Here is a 16,537-nt window from a genome sequence, read left to right as displayed (position 1 = left end):
CCACTTAGGACGATAGAGAAAAGCAGCTAGCGAGCGAACAACTCGGAATGAGGGCCCATGTGCGGAATATTACAATGTGCAGAGAAAGTTAGATTTGAGAGAGGTGTGTACAAACTGAAATCTAAATTGCAGTGTAAAAATAAAGCATCTAGTATTTGTGGGCTACATGCAAGTATTTACTCCACATGGGAAAAAATTGTATGTATTTGCTCCCCTAGCATTGCAACATGGTTTATCCTGGTGCTCAGTAACTTGCTCTTTCCTACTTTACAAAGCAGGATAGGGCCCAGAGTCAATTACAGATACATCCGTTGCTCGAGAGAGAAAAGATTTACTATAGATTGAGGGAAGGTGAGCAGTGTCGGACTGGGACATGAAGGGCCTAAAGGGGAATGCAGTGATAAGGGCCCATACCTAGGGGTGTGGCTAGCCTCCTGAGGGGGCTGGCCACACGTTAGAGTGTACATGGTCTGAGCCCCTATATAAATTGTCAGTATACACTGTATAGTAATGTAAATACTGCTTGTGCATGTATGACAATATACCAAATTAAAAACAACAATGCACTGTAGAAAATAACCACAGTCTTGTGCAGTATAATGTAACATATTTATGATGTATAATTCAAGTGCACAGTCTGGATCCTGATACCTAGAGGAGGGGGTGGGCCCTCAGACAGTGGGGTCCACCGGAGGTCCGACGCTGGAGTTGAGCGTTCCTATGCTTCTCTGGATGTCAGTTTAAGTTTTGCTTGTAGGAAAGTAGAAGAGTTATTTTACAGAAGGGAAGGTAACATATGTACTCACAGGAATCCTGCTGCATATGTGTCTGATAAGTTGTTTGTGCCTCTAGACCACGGTGCACCCACTCCTCCGAGCCATACCTTCTTCCCTGGGCTGTGCATGTTCACCACCTATATAAAAAACATAGCTTCTATTTTATAACATCAAATAAAACAAGGTGGACATTCATGGAAACGGTTCTACAAGTCACCGTGTAGAAAGGGAGGAAAACTGGCAATCATATTCTCACTCTCATATTTGTAGTACATTGTAAAACCGTGATGGGCAACCTGAAACATTGATGGGGGGGATTCAGGTCCAATTGCAAGACACAGTTGGACGCAAGTTACAATTTTTCAGCACATTGTGCATGCGCCGGATCCATACTGTGCATGTGTAGTGCAAGTCCTGCATCATCGGGCGTAGTACGGCTGCAGACGTCAGTCGATTGACAGTATGCAGCTGTTTGGGGGCGGGGAGGGAGTGGCGATGGTTGACAGAGTAGAACAGGCTGTGGTCATGACCAGAAAGCTTACAGTGGCCATAAATATGCACTCTCTCCACCCATCTTGTGTCATGTCTGCACTCCTCCACAAAACCAAACGCACTCGTCTCCGTACGCCGTACATTGCTGGAGAGCCCCCAGGCCACCTAAATCATGTGCAATTTTTTGCTTCTTTGCAAACGTCACCCTCTTTCAAATGAACTCTGGCAGAAATCTATGGGGACTAGCACAAATCTGGGTAAGTGACCTCGCCAAGGAGCATTTGTTTTTACCATGCCTTGGTTATTGAGATCCAGAGTGTTCTTACTATCTTTTATAAACACATAATGCTGACGGAACCCACCTTCCCGCACTTCCGAAATAAGTGGTAACCATTTTTTTTTTCAATACTGAGGAGTAGACACCAAGGACTGGTAATGGCTGGTAGTCATCCAAATGGTTGGTGCAAATAAATACTGCTAGCCACTTCCAGGCAGTGGTGCAAGTATATATTTTTTCTTAGTGGTACTGATAGTAAAAATGGTCATGGTCATGTGTCATGAGGGGCGTGGTCACACAAAACTAGGGGAGTGGCTACATGACAATAGGGACATGTCCACATTATGCCACACACCATAATGCCCCTTACACATTATGCCAAACACCGTAATGACCATTAAACAGTATGCCACACACCGTAATGCCCATTACACATTATGCCACACACCATAATGCCTATTACACATTATGTCACACACCGTAATGCCCATTTCACATTATGCCACACACCGTAATGCCTATTACATATTATACCACACACCGTAATGACCATTAAACAGTATGCCACACACCGTAATGCCCATTACACATTATGCCACACACCATAATGCCTATTACACATTATGTCACACACCGTAATCCCCATTACACATTATGCCACACACAGTAATGCCCATTACACATCATGCCACACACCATAATGCCTATTACACATTATGTCACACACCGTAATGCCCATTACACATTATGCCACACACCGTAATGCCTATTACATATTATACCACACACCGTAATGCCCATTACACATTATGCCACACACCGTAATGCTTATTACACATTATGCCCCACACCGTAATGCCCATTACACATTATACCACACACCATAATGCCTATTACACATTATATCACACACCGTAATGCCCATTACACATTATGCCACACACCGTAATGCCCATTACACATTATGCCACACACCGTAATGCTTATTACACATTATGCCCCACACCGTAATGCCCATTACACATTATACCACACACCATAATGCCTATTACACATTATGTCACACACCGTAATGCCCATTACACATTATGCCACACACCGTAATGCCTATTACATATTATACCACACACCGTAATGCCTATTACATATTATGCCACACACAGTTATGCCACTGACACCATTTTACAAAAATGCCCCTTATAAATTATGCCCCAGCGGTACCACCACCATATTTCTTAATGGTACTCCGTACCACCCCGTACCACCTTACTGTCGGCACTGCTTCCAGGTCACATTCCAGACACACACACATAAATGTAACTATATATGGGTTTATGTATGCTACCCGCCACAGTTTTTGGAGCAGAACGACACCAATGGACACATTTTCTTTACCCTAGTCCAGTAATCCCACCACTTTATTGCGCCAGATTCCCCATCTATGTTTTGCACAATTTTCCCCTTGTTATCCTATGTGCATCTACCCATTGGTTGATGGGATAGTTGTAAACAGAATTTTATCATCTCTAAACTGAAAACTCACTTTCTGAATTTTTCGGATCTGGTCAGACAGCGCATCCAGCAGTCGCGTTTTCATAAAGTCCATAGCTTTGCCCACTCGTCCGTCAATGTTATAACTACAAATAAAAATAAAAATATGTGATGTGAATGGCTTGACCGTATTCTCAGTAGGCTTGCTTTCAGTTTTTGTATTTTATGTGTAAATATAAGTGCATACCAGAATCTGCGCTTGCACTACACCTACGTGTGAGAAGTCAGTTTGCGTTCTTGAGAAAGGAGTAGAGGGGAGCCAGAGGCCACGGGAGGCAACGCTGGTGGCCAACCACAGATAAATATATGAGCAAGAAATAAAATGTAATAACAATACCAGTTGCAGCTTGCTACTAGCTCAGCTGTGTGGGGATTTTATAACTGCAATAATATTTTCACTGGACCTGAACTGAAATCTGCCATGTTGAAGTATCGCTGCCCAGTTTGTGCTTTCCCAGAAGTGTGAGAGCAAGGCTTCGCTACTTCTTTGGGAGGCTTTAAGGAAAAACACCAATGGACCAAGTAAAACATGTAGCTTGAGAACTAGAAAAGGATTATAGATACCGTATTTAAAGACAGACATTAATTTACTGAAGTACTGAGGATTTTATTTAATGACATGTACTGTATGTCCATTTTAGAAACATGCTTTTTAAATAACAGTTTCATACAATGGAAAATAGTGAGACTTGGGATTCCCAAACCGGCCCCTGGAACAAGTTATAAACAGTTTATTGTACATCAGAATTAATTCTATGGGGTCTATTTATTAACATTATTTTTACTAAAATAATGTGAAAAAGGGTGTGTTTTCACACCCTTTTCATGTAATTTTAGTATCACCTAAATGTATTAAAGGGCATTTGGAGCAGTTTTCATGAAAAACTGCTCAAAACCATTTTTTCACTTATAATGGGAAATGTTATATGGCCAAATTTACTAAAAAAAAAAATGTGAAAAAATACCGCAGTGTGCCCTGTGATAATCTCGCTAGCTCAGGCTGGCGAGTTCACAGGGCAACACTGCGATGTGCACCCTTTTGCCCAGTGGCAGAGAAAGCTGAGCGGGACCCGGCTGCAGTGATCAGCTCCGTGTGTCCGATGGACATACAAGCTGATCACAGTGTAAAAAAAAAAAGGTAAAAAAACACTAAAACATACTCACCTGTCCAGGGAGCCGGTGTCCGCTGCTCCGGTGAGCGCTGCGGGGCGCCGGGTCCCCCATATGCTGCAATGTGACCCCGGTGCAGTAAAGTGACGCTGCAAAACGGCAGCGCACTTTACAGCACTGGGGGGCACAGCGCAGCAGAAGGACCCGGCGCCCGGCAGCCTCCTGAAGCAGCGCGGACCGGCTCCCTGGACAGGTGAGTATATTATCCTTCTTGGGGAAGTCCGCGACGCGCATGGGTAGTCGCGACGGGGGGGGGGGGGGGTCGACCAGGTGGCGGCGGTAGCGGTGATGTTGGTAGGGGCGACACATGCGCAGCAGGACATCAGGGTATTTTTTACGAAAAATACCCCGATGCTGCTGCGAAGAGGCATCACGGGGACAGAGCTTGACCGCAAGCTCTGTTCCTGCATGTGATAATTGATACATCCCTGCGATGTAATAAATTATCGCAGTGCGAGTTTGGGCGATTTTATCACCTGTCATCCGCATCCTGGATGCGGATGGTGATAAATAGGCCCCTATATACTTTGGTCCTGATTCAGCGTAGCACGCTAATGTGCCGAAATAGCTCTTAGGTTATTTCATCACATGTGCGCATGCGCGTGTGCAGGTGAGCGCATGTGCAAGGTCTAAAACTGAGATCGCATGCGATTGCAGTCTAAGTCCTGTGGTGGTGGTGGTGGGGGGGGGGGGGGGGGGGGCGGTGAGGAGGCATCAATGCTCTGTTTTGTGGGCATCGATGCACCATTTGGGGGGTATGGTCTGGAGAATGCAGGCGTGTCTGGACCATTTGTGGGGTGGGCCGCAGCGGCTGCGTGACGTCACGCAGCCGCTGCGAGCAAAAAGATGGTGGCCCCTCCGGGGCAACCTTAATCATGCAAGCAGATTGCTGTTTAGCGATGCGCTCGCATTTTTGCCCTGTGCTGGGCGTCCCCCCGCATGTCAGTATAAAGGGTTGTAGTTAAACATTTTTTCGCACAACTACAACCCATGCTGAATTAGGTCCATTACTACAGCTTGCTTGGATATACTAGTTTTAGAAAAAGATGGCCAATCCGGCTATATTATATTGAAATTATGCAAATGAAAGGGTCTATTGTTATTAATTAGCGCTTAGCACAGCGATACAGATTACACGCCATACTGTATATGCCAAAGTATTCTCCTTGGTGCCAGCAGCCAAATGCTGTTGGTAAAAGGTTAAATTGTCAGTTACGGTATATGGTATTTTTTTGTATAATTTATGTCGCTGTTTGATTTTGGAACACCGCTTTTTTTTTCTATTATATTATTTGTTTATGCTGTTGTAATATTTTCTGTACGGTGCTACTGATACTTGGTGGCAACTTATAAATAATAGATAATAATAATAATAATAATAATAATAATATATAATGCCTTCTCAAGATGACACTACTAAGCAATGAAAAAGGAAAAGCTTTCGTCGCTTAATAAATTGCATTAAGTGCTAAGCGACACTAAATAAATGAGCAATGGAGACATTTCTGATTTCTCCATTCTCAGCTTAACAAATAAACCCTGCAGTGTTTTCAGTGGACCTTCTTAAAAAGAAGTTGGACATTTAAAATTTCTAAACTAGCCATATTGCTGTTTCTGAGGTCATAAAAGTGTAAACCAAGAGGACTGAGCCCATGTACCTACCAATATAAGGTCACAGAGGGACCTGTTCAATTAAAGCAATACAAAAAAACACATGGTGTAACCTATACTTATATATCCCCTTACAGACAGTAGTGGTTCCCAAGCTGGGTGCAGTGGTGCACTTATAGGTGTGGCACGAGTTGATGGCCCAAGACCAAATAAAATTATATATGGTCAATGTAAAAGTCAAAACTAGTGCTGGTGGCTGCTAATCCTAAAATATGTGGACAAACAGGAGAGCAACACTGTCTACCACTACATAAGTGAATCTGAGGATGACAGGTTAGCGTAACTTACTTAGGGGGACATGTACTAAGCAGTGATCAAAGTGGAGAAGTGAGCCAGTGGAGAAGTTGCCCATGGCAACCAATCAGCTGCTCTGTATATTTTTATAGTATGCAAATTATAAATGTTAAGTCAATGCTGATTGGTTCCCCTAATAATTTTTCTGAATTTCTCAGTAAGAAAATGTTGGCCTAGGGGTGCCGTGAAATAAATGCTGATACTGAAGAAAGTTTGGGAACACTACCTTGCAGCATATATATTACTATATATGGAAGAATTATAAATGTTCTAAATGAAATTTCCTACTGTTATTGACTATCGCTTCCAACACAAATGTTCCAATGAAACTGTTGTTTTAAAGGGGCAATCATTTAAAAGGCAAAACCAGATTGGTTTTAGCTTTTAGATGATTGGCCCTTTAATACATCAGGCAGACTGTCTGTTACAGGCTACTAAATTTACCACTCAGTCTTAAAATGAATTGTATTAACAAACATACCGTGGAATATGTGTGCGCTATATAAATGACTATTAAATAATGTTGATCATTTATTGACAGCGCTATAATAAAGAGCTAATAAAAATACGTATGTCAGTATCTATGGGGATGATTCAGATTTGATCGCTGCTGTGTGTTTTCGCACAGCGGGCGATCAGATACTAACTGCGAATGCGTATGCACCGCAATACGCACGTGTGTCGGACAACAACAAAGGGTATCGACGGTCAGCGACGGGATAGTGTGAAAAATCTGATCGCACGGGCGTTCGCAAGGTGATTGACAGGAAGAGGCCGTATGTGGGTGGTTACTGACTGTTTATTGGGAGTGTCCGGAAAAACGCAGGCGTGCCCAAGCGTTTTCAGGGAGGGTGTCTGACGTCAGCTCCAACCCCGATCAGCCTGTTCTCATTGCACTGTAGGAGTAAGTTCTGGGCTGCGCAGAGACTGCGCAAAGTGGATTTTTGCAGCTCGGCGTACACATGGGATCACACACTTACACAGAGAATTTACACTTCCCCTGGAGGCGGCGACTATCTGAATGCAGGACAGTAAACTTTGCAGCCCAGCGGTCAGGTCTGAATCTCCCCCTATAGCTGATAATGTCGAGCTTGAGGCTAACGTCGCACTCCGGAATTCGTACGTTAATTGGAGTCTAGCACAGATTAAATCCATACTTGAACTACAATGTGTTGGAAGTTAGATGATATCAGGCCTACTCAGGGTACAGCTCTGCTCTTTTATGTATGACATATGACAGCTCATAACCGCCAACACTTTCAAGACATATTTCAGTAACATTGGCCAGTAACCTTTCAGCACACAGCGTTCTGCACCATATTTCCACCAAGAGCAACCTATGACTTCACTGTATGTGCACAGTGTCTATGTACAACAATACAATGTAAGGACGGCCCCCACAAAGGCAGAACGGAAAAGAAAAATCCCAAAGGTAAAATTACCGATTTTTCTTGCCAGTTTTTTTTTCTTTTCCGAAATGTTCTAAACCCCCCTCATTATTTCCCAGCTAGTAAAACAATACAATATTTTTTATTTCTAAGTATCATGTCTGATTAGAGCAAATTAATTGACTTAAATAGAAATTCAAGACATAATTGTGAGCTCCTGTGAGGTTTTTGGGAATGAAACAGAGATCTGTTTAGAATTGTTCCTTGTGGGGTGTCTGGATTGTGTAGCCCCGGCAACCTGCCCTAAGGAATAAATCCACAATCATGGCGTTTCCATACGTTTTACAGATTGTGTTTCTGATTTGTATGTATAGAAGCAGAGTGTTACTTGTAATTCTTGGGTCTGTTTCACACATTCTCTAGTTTGGGAAACAAAATCATTCCTCGAAATGAAAGTATTGACATTTACATTACCTTAAATTAACAGCAAAATGTGATGAAAACCCCACGTCTTGTTTTATCTACTCAATGGGGGGTCATTCCGAGTTGATCGCTCGCTAGCAACTTTTTGCAGCGCTGCGATCAGGTCAAAACTCAGCAAAACCGCGCATGCGTATGCACCGCAATGCTCAGGCGCGTTGTATGGTTACAAAGAGGATCGGTGCTGGGCAATGGATTTAACAAAGAATCTATTCGCACAGCTGATCGCTAGGTGATTGACAGGAAGAGGGCGTTTGTGGGTCTCAACTAACTGTTTTCTGGGAGTGTTTGGAAAAACGCAGGCGTGTCCAAGCATTTGCAGGGCGGGTGTCTGACGTCAGAATGACTGAAGTGGTCGCAGCGGCTGAGTAAGTCCAGAGCCACTCAGAAACTGCAAAAAAACGTTTTTGTGCCGTCGGCTGCAACAGCGTTTGCACACTTGCATAGCGAAAATACACTCCCCAGTGTGTGGCGCTGCAAAAAGTTGCTAGCGAGCGATCAACTCGGAATGACCCCCAAAGATTCATCTCATTGCTAACTTTAGTAATAGCCTGCTCCCATCTTTACACTATGGGAGCAATCCAATGGCATGCAATGCGTCTCTTAACATCACCGCAATAAATTGGGCAACGCACATATTTGCTGAACATCGCTAGTTGTCCTGTGCACTTGTGTGGGGTGAGAGGAACAACTAGTGACAGTGATGGGTGCAATGTGCTGTACACACTAAAGCGATGTAATGAATGACGGAACATCATCTTGTCCCGTCCTTCATTACTCATCCGGTCGCATACGATATCTACCGGTTGGCTATGCAGCACGGCCAACCACAAGATGTTGCATGCGACCCATGGGAGCGCGCCACCACGGGTACACATTAGACGATCAGTACGATTTGTCATTCTGATACGGCAAATCATGCCGATACTGGATTTGGATGATATGACATTACATTACATTGCTATCGTCCAAATTGGCTTGCATGAATACACGATGATCGACTAACGATGAACGACTGCGGTGATGCGCATCGTTCATCGTTGATGCATCCTCACTGAATGTTGTAAACAATTTATCTTCATTTTTTAACGATATCATTCATATTGTCCATCAATATTGCCAAGTATGTAGGGCCCTTTAGGGAAGCCTACTGATTATCATCAGACTTCATACTGTAAGTCTGAAACGTTTACCCACATACTAGGGGAAACAAGTTGGGGTCAAAATTGCCTTTGGATATATTTGGGGGAGAAGTCTCAAACCTTCTAAAGAGGACAGATGGAAAAGTGGTCTACAGCAGCCATCATTTTATACAGTGTACTTGATAATTGAGTACTACAAGCTGATTGGTTGTTCAGGGCAACTTCTCAACTTGTCCTTTTTAGAAGGTTTGATGCATCTCCAAATTTTCAATGATATGTAATTAAAGAACGGTGGCAGAAGGGGGGGGGGGTAATAGAATTTAGCTCTGTGACAAGTAGATAGTACTGCAGTCAATTACTTCTTGTTTATTACATTTACTGTATGTAGCTGTTATCACTGACATTATCTGTCACAGAGGCACATGTCCATTAGGCCCGTCTTTTTGTATGGGCTCAATAGGCTCTTGCCCAAGGGCCCCAGGAGTATAAGGGTCCTATGCTGATAGCTGAGGGTCTCCTCTTTCCAGGGGTACCAGATTCTTGAAAATCGGCCCTGGGGAACCGGAGATATCCGACTTGAAACCAGTGGCCCCATCTGAGCCTGTTAATTGCTCTTCCCAGCCAGATATCTCGGATTCTGTCTTAGAGTTTTTCTGAGGGTATAATCCAAAATCTGTGACTCTCCCCTTTCAGTGAACACTGACAACTTGTCTCTATTATGCCCAGAACCAGAGATATCAGCCTTCCAGCAGCCGGTCCCTGCTCCAGCTCCACACGCCTAATATGCAGTTTTATATTTTTGTTAGTGGATTGCTCTGGCTCCTGACCTCTGATCCCCAAGTCCCCAGAGCCATCTGAAAGGTGGGACTCTCTAGTTTTTTTTATCCCATTTAGAGCTAAGAAACTTGAGATATCTGCAGTCAAACAAGCTGCCCTTTCACCGAAAAATTATAAATATTAAGCCCACTCCACTATCCACCCCTCCCCTACGTATTAAACACCCCCTACCACCCTGGAAGTCATGTACCAGGGCCCCTTCATTCAGCCCAATGCCACCTTCTACAGTTTAGCCCCATCTGTGCAGTAAAGGAGAAATTAGCAGAAATTACTGCTCCAGATCCTACATGCTGAGCAGAAGATAGAACACCCCCTACCGCCCGCGGGACATCAAAGCTGCCGCTGATAGCATCCCCTACCTCTGAAGGATGAGCAGGGGGCCCAACGCATTGCTGTGCCCAGGGGCCTACACTACTGTTAAGACGGCACGGATGTCCATGGTAGTATTGTTTAATTAATCCCTACGTAATGGCCTACGAGGGGGCTTACTGCCTGCTGCAGTATATAGACCCTCTACCATGGTGGTGACAGGGGCACCTAGTAACACAGTCAGCCTAATAACAGAGAAGTATGTCTAGTAGTTTTCTACTCATAATTCACAGCTTGTTTTATTGGGTATCACGGATGGTGTAATGGTTAGCATTACTGCCTCACAGTACTGAGGTCATGGGTTCGATTCCCACCATGGCCCTAACTGTGCAGAGTTTGTATATTCTCCCCGTGCTTGTGTGGGTTTCCTCCGGGTACTCCGGTTTCCTCCCACAATCCAAAAATATACTGGTAGGTTAATTGTCTCTCAACAAAAAATTAACCCTAGAATGACGTGTGTGCGTGTACATGTGGTAGGGAATATAGATTGTAAGCTCCACTGAGTAGGGACTGATGTGAATGGTCAAATATTCTCTGTAAAGCGCTGCGGAATATGCGTGCGCTAAATATATAAATAACTAATAATAATAATAATAGTATTAAATGAGTAACAACTAAAAAAAAAAAGGAAACAACACAACAAATCCTAGCCAATCCGGCACAAACTAATAAAGTTCCTCTCTATTTATGGGGGTGTAGGACCCAGTCTAGTCTTGTCTAGTCTGATTTTCTTTCAAGTTTAATTTGTGTCTTCTCCTATTGAGTCACAGCTGAGTGCATTTATTTTTTGCTTACAGTACTTGCAGTGGTCTGTCTCTTCCCTCAGACCCGTATTCTGGGAGTCATAAAGAGATTGAGTAACTTGTAGTACAGTAATTGACATCCACGTCTAGTGCTACTGCTTGTAACTAGAATCAGATTAAGATTTGAGAGGGGTAAGTAGCTCATGGGGCCTGTGCCACCATAAAAACAAAATACTGTGTGATTACTTCAACATAGATACATGCATACAAACAAACAAACTGTTAAACACATGTATATATTTGTTTCCAAATGTGCAGAGCACAAACGGAGAATAACATAGAGCCAATATGAGCCCGCCAGAAGCCTCTGTCCACATGGTAACGACGACAAGGTGTGACGTGTTATCTAACAGGACGCAGCTGATGGCGACATGTGTTTGTGTGGCATAATACTGTATAACTCAGTGGGTCTGTACAAAGTGTGGCCTACCTGCGTGTGAATATTTCTCTAATAGGGCTCTGTACACAGTACATGGGTGTAGGGGGCTGATATTAAAAGTTAGGCTTGCACCCAGAAGTACTGTGTGCTACCTACTAGCAGTTGCCCCTGGCGTTGACTGGGGATCGTTACACTGTATATACCCCCTCTTTAACTTCCCCTGATCATCACCTTCCTGTCCCTCTCTGTCACACATGCCCCTCTCTCCCTTTTTCTCTCTCTCTCTCCTATGTCGCTCTTTACCCCCCTCTGTCTCTCTTATTTTTACTGTCAGTTTATTAAGCAATGAAAAGAATGGAGAAGTATACCAGTAGCAACCAATCAGCTTGTACCTACTATTTTATACAATCTACTGTATAAATGTTACCTCGAATCTGATTGGTTGCTATGGTCCACCACTCTGTTTTCAGTCCTTGTCAGATGAACCCCTTAGTGGTGTAGGGGAGGGCATGATGAAGCATACGTGGTATGCCCACTCGGCCTGAATCCGCCTTGGCTGTGTTATCAGTGGTATGATCAGAGGGGGAATTGAGCAAACTGCCTGTAAGATTTTTTTTCTTTTAATACATTTCGGGCCGTGCACACGCACTATGCATGTTAGTTGTGTCCTTCATAGAACGTGCAGCCAGTAACAGAACAGCATTGTTCACCTTGCTTAGAGATTCCCAACATGTGTGTGTCAGGACACATTACCAGGCTGGCCTTGTCACAAGGATTTAGGAGTAGCAACTAGTAATGTAAATTGACATAACATAATGGGGATTATATTTAACTCTATCTATCTATCTATCTATCTATCTATCTATCTATCTATCTATCTATCTATCTATCGATGTAATTCAGACCTGATCGCTGCGATCAGGCAGTTGCCACCTACAGAGGGAGGGTATGGAGTGTGTGCAGGGGTGTGATCGCATTTGTAGCAGAACTGCACAAACATTAGTTTGTGCAGTTTCTGCTCAGCCCAGGATTTACTCAGCTGCTGCAATGTTCGGGGCCGGAGCTGACATCAGAATACCTCCCGCCAAACGCCTGGCCCCTCCTACATTTTCCCGGACACTCCTTGAAAATGGTCAGTTGCCACCCACAAACACCCTCTTCCTGTCAATCTCCTTGCGATAGCCCGTGCGTTTGGAAATTTCGCACCATCCCGTCGCTGACCGCCGATCCCCGTTGCTGCGGTCCATTGCACCTGCGCATTGCGGTGCATACGCATGCAAAGTTCAGATCTGATCGCAGGCTGTCAGAAAACACAGCCTAGCGATCAGGTCTGAATTACCCCCTATCTCAATACTTCAACGTTCTAATGTAACAATATATCAGAATTATCAGTCACTACAATATAAAGCGCTAGCAATCACTGACTTATTTGTAATTACATTAATTCTATTGATCAATGCAATGCAGGCCATAGACTGTGAGATTATACTTGCCATCAGAGAGACAGACCAATTATCTGATTTTGCCATACACTGTCAGATAATTGGTCTGTCTGATGGTGAGAATATCCACTGGAAGATCCAAGAACAAATAATCACATCTGTTAAGCATGCTGGAAGATTTCTCATGCCCGTCAGAGCGAACTGGTGCTTGGTCACGGCCATACAAAATTATTGATAATTGGTTGATCAGGCCGACAACTGCACAGTGTATGGTCACCTTTACATTGCTACAATGTAGTAACTATCAATAACTTAAAACACTTTGCAATATATATATATATATATCTCTATACATGATTAAGTCACATTATTATGACCACGATCTACATGTGAAGTCGGCAGCGCGAAGCCCATGAAGTACGTCACGTGACATGCGCTGGCGTGGTGGGTATATAAGGTGTGTGAGAGGCCGTCTGCACACATATCACTTGTTGCTGTCATGGGTAAAAAGGGCGATTTATCCGAATTGCAAAAGGGATGATTATCGGGCCAAGTGTGGCGGTATTTCTGACACAGCGCAGTTTGTGAACGGTTCTCATGCTGCTGCGGTGAAGGTGTATCGTGACTGGAAAAATGGCACCATTGCGAATAACCGACGTGGAAACTGCTAAGCACCATGTGCCATTGATGGAAGAGGTGAGCGTCGGCTACGATGGTGCGTGAGGGCCGACCGACACGCTACAGTGGAGCAGCTCACCATCAAAATGCACCTGTGGGTTACCGGACTTGGGTCTAAAACTACAGTTCATCCGTCTAGCTGCTGTCCGTGCTGCACATGGCGGTTACTCTGGCTATTAGCTGGTGGTCATAATTATGTGACTAGACCAGTGCCGTAACTACATGAGTGCCAGGTGTGCCTGGAACACAGCGCAGTCGCCCTGAGGGTGCAACGGCCCCCATTCCCTAAAGTCAGCGGCTTGTAATGAGTCAAATTGACTCATTACAAGACGCCTGTGCCGGAGGAGGAGAGGAGCAGCAGCGGAGCAGGAAGAGGAGGGAGGGGGAGGAGGGAGGGAGTCGCAGCAGCGCTATGTGATTGGTGGCAGCACCGCTGCAGCAGTCCCTCTCCTTCCACATAGGCTGGCCGGAGCTGCTGTGAATGCTGGGATGCGCTTCCCTCATCCCAGCATTCACAGTGGCGGCGGCCAGCCAATGTAGAAGGAGAGGGACAGCTGCAGCGGCGCCGCCGGCAATTACAGTACACTGCTGCGGCTCCCTCCTCCCCCTCCCTCCTCTTCCTTCTCCCCTGCCCCCGGAGCTGCCAGCACGGAGGAGCCTGACTGCCTGAGCCAGCGGAAAGATGGTAAGTATCATCTATTCTATTTACCTGTCTGTCTGCCTGTCTATCTATCTATCTATCTATCTATCTATCTATCTATCTATCTATCTATCTATCTATCTACCTATTTATCGGTCTGTCTACCTAATGTGTAAATGGAGGACTCTCTCTGCCGTAATGTGTAAAAAGGGGACGCTGTCTGCCGTAATTTGTAAAAAGGGGGCGCTGTCTGCCGTAATGTGTAAAAGGTGGACGCTGTCTGCCGTAATGTATAAACAGGGGACGTTGTCTGCCGTAATGTGTAAAAGGTGGACGCTGTCTGCCGTAATGTGTAAAAAGGGGAATCTGTCCGCCATAATGTGTAAAAGAGGCTCTACCCGGTGTAGTGGGGCTACTGTGCGGCGTAATTTGAATAATGAAGACTACTATAATATGTAATATGAATTGGTATTATTTTGTGGCCACACTCCTTCCCCATGAAGCCATGCCCCTATATTTCTTGCGCACGCCTGTGGCGCGCACTGTCCCTATTTTATATAAAGGGGAGGGCTGGTGCCGATGCCCTATCTTGCACACAGCGCTAAAATGTCTAGTTACAGCACTGGACTCGACCGTGTGTGTGTGTGTGTGTGTGTGTGTGTGTGTGTGTGTGTGTGTGTGTGTGTGTGTGTGTGTGTGTGTGTGTGTGTATGTAAACTAACCCTCTGACTGTTGTAATAACTTCCCACTACTAGAACTGTCTCCTCACGTCAGATACTTGAGTACACCTGTGTATTATGTCATTGTCTCTGATTCCCCAGTAAACTCTTTAAACCCCTCCCCCCAACTAAAAGTGATTGTGTGCATAGACTAGTCCCTAGCAGATACAAATCAACTGTGTCTCCAGTTTATCCCTAAACAGCCTGTCTTATCTAGATGCCAGATTTAAGGATGTGGAAGTAACACTTATGTGCTTTCATTAGTATTGTTGTCAGAAGGAAATAGAACCTCACAGGAATCTCATATTCCAAGATATGTTCTCACAAAGCTTTCCTGCTAGAAGATGGACATATGCCTCATCTGTAGATCACGCATACAAGATATATTTTTTAATACTACAATAAAAACAATTATCACCAACACTTCCATACTTGCATCTGTGACTCAGTTACACAGACATAACATATTCCCATAATCATTACTTTTTCTTATTGTCTTTTTGGGATTGGTACTTGTTTAATATATGATGCATTGTATCAGTTTCATGCAAATTCTCCAGCTGCAATTCGGTGAGAAAACAGGAGGTTTTAGTGATTTCAGATCGCTGGTATATGTAGGAGGAGGAGAAGGAGGTAGGGGGGATAGTCACAGGCAGGACAACAGCGCAAGGGTGTAACTACCACAGGTGCAGGGGGTGCAGCTACTATGAGGCCAAGAACTGAGCAGTGCCACCCGCGGCAGGGGGTAGAGTCACAAAGGACTAGTTTTCAGGGTCATAACTAGGATGGTGCGTGTGGTGGGTAAACATAGGGAAGGGAGAATATGGGGGGGTGGGGGGTTTGAAAGTCCCTACTTTTCCGCAGCGCTCGGACCCCTAGATATACCCCCCTGTGTTCTTATATGTATTGTAAGAAGCACAAGTACCAGTAGAGGATTCACAGAACTACAGGGTCATGTTTGATACCAAGCAGAGTGAAGGTTTATGATCTCATTGACTTAGTAAGAAATGGATGCACCCTGGACAGCTCCCGCTGCCCCCAGCTCCTACGATGTCATGATGTCACAGAAGAGGGACCGGAACCAGGAAGCTGAGTGGATGGGTTTCCATGTTGCTGGGTGCCATTCCAAGCACCATGCAAGCCAAATACAGGTGCCACAGGGCAGCAACGGTGTCATGCTGACCTCTGGTCCTTGTACCCTGCACAGTGGCAGAAGCATTTAAGAGAGCATGTATGGCAATATTTTGAGAAGAGGTTATTTCAATTGTATTCCTAATAGAGATGAGCGGGTTCGGTTCCTTGGGATCCGAACCCCCCCGAACTTCACCCATTTTACACGGTTCCGAGGCAGCCTCGGATCTTCCCGCCTTGCTCGGTTAACCAGAACATGCCCGAACGTCATCATCTCGCAGTCGGATTCCCGCGAGAT

General features: G+C 44.6%; 1 protein-coding gene across 2 annotated transcripts in view; it reads right to left on the bottom strand.

The window, feature by feature from the left end:
- LOC135056746 (inactive heparanase-2-like) overlaps positions 1–16,537 on the bottom strand; it is a 211,569-nt gene that overhangs the window by 138,128 nt on the left and 56,904 nt on the right. For both annotated transcript variants that reach the window (XM_063962283.1, XM_063962282.1), the window contains exons 5-6: positions 3,089–3,182; positions 807–913 (exon numbers count right to left, since the gene is read on the bottom strand). In XM_063962283.1, coding sequence (XP_063818353.1) covers positions 807–913; positions 3,089–3,182 — 201 coding nt within the window. The remainder of the gene's footprint in view (positions 1–806; positions 914–3,088; positions 3,183–16,537) is intronic.

This window comes from Pseudophryne corroboree, chromosome 3, assembly GCF_028390025.1.
Source record: "Pseudophryne corroboree isolate aPseCor3 chromosome 3, aPseCor3.hap2, whole genome shotgun sequence".
Lineage (NCBI taxonomy): Eukaryota > Metazoa > Chordata > Amphibia > Anura > Myobatrachidae > Pseudophryne > Pseudophryne corroboree.
This window is presented reverse-complemented; position numbering and strand designations above follow the sequence as displayed.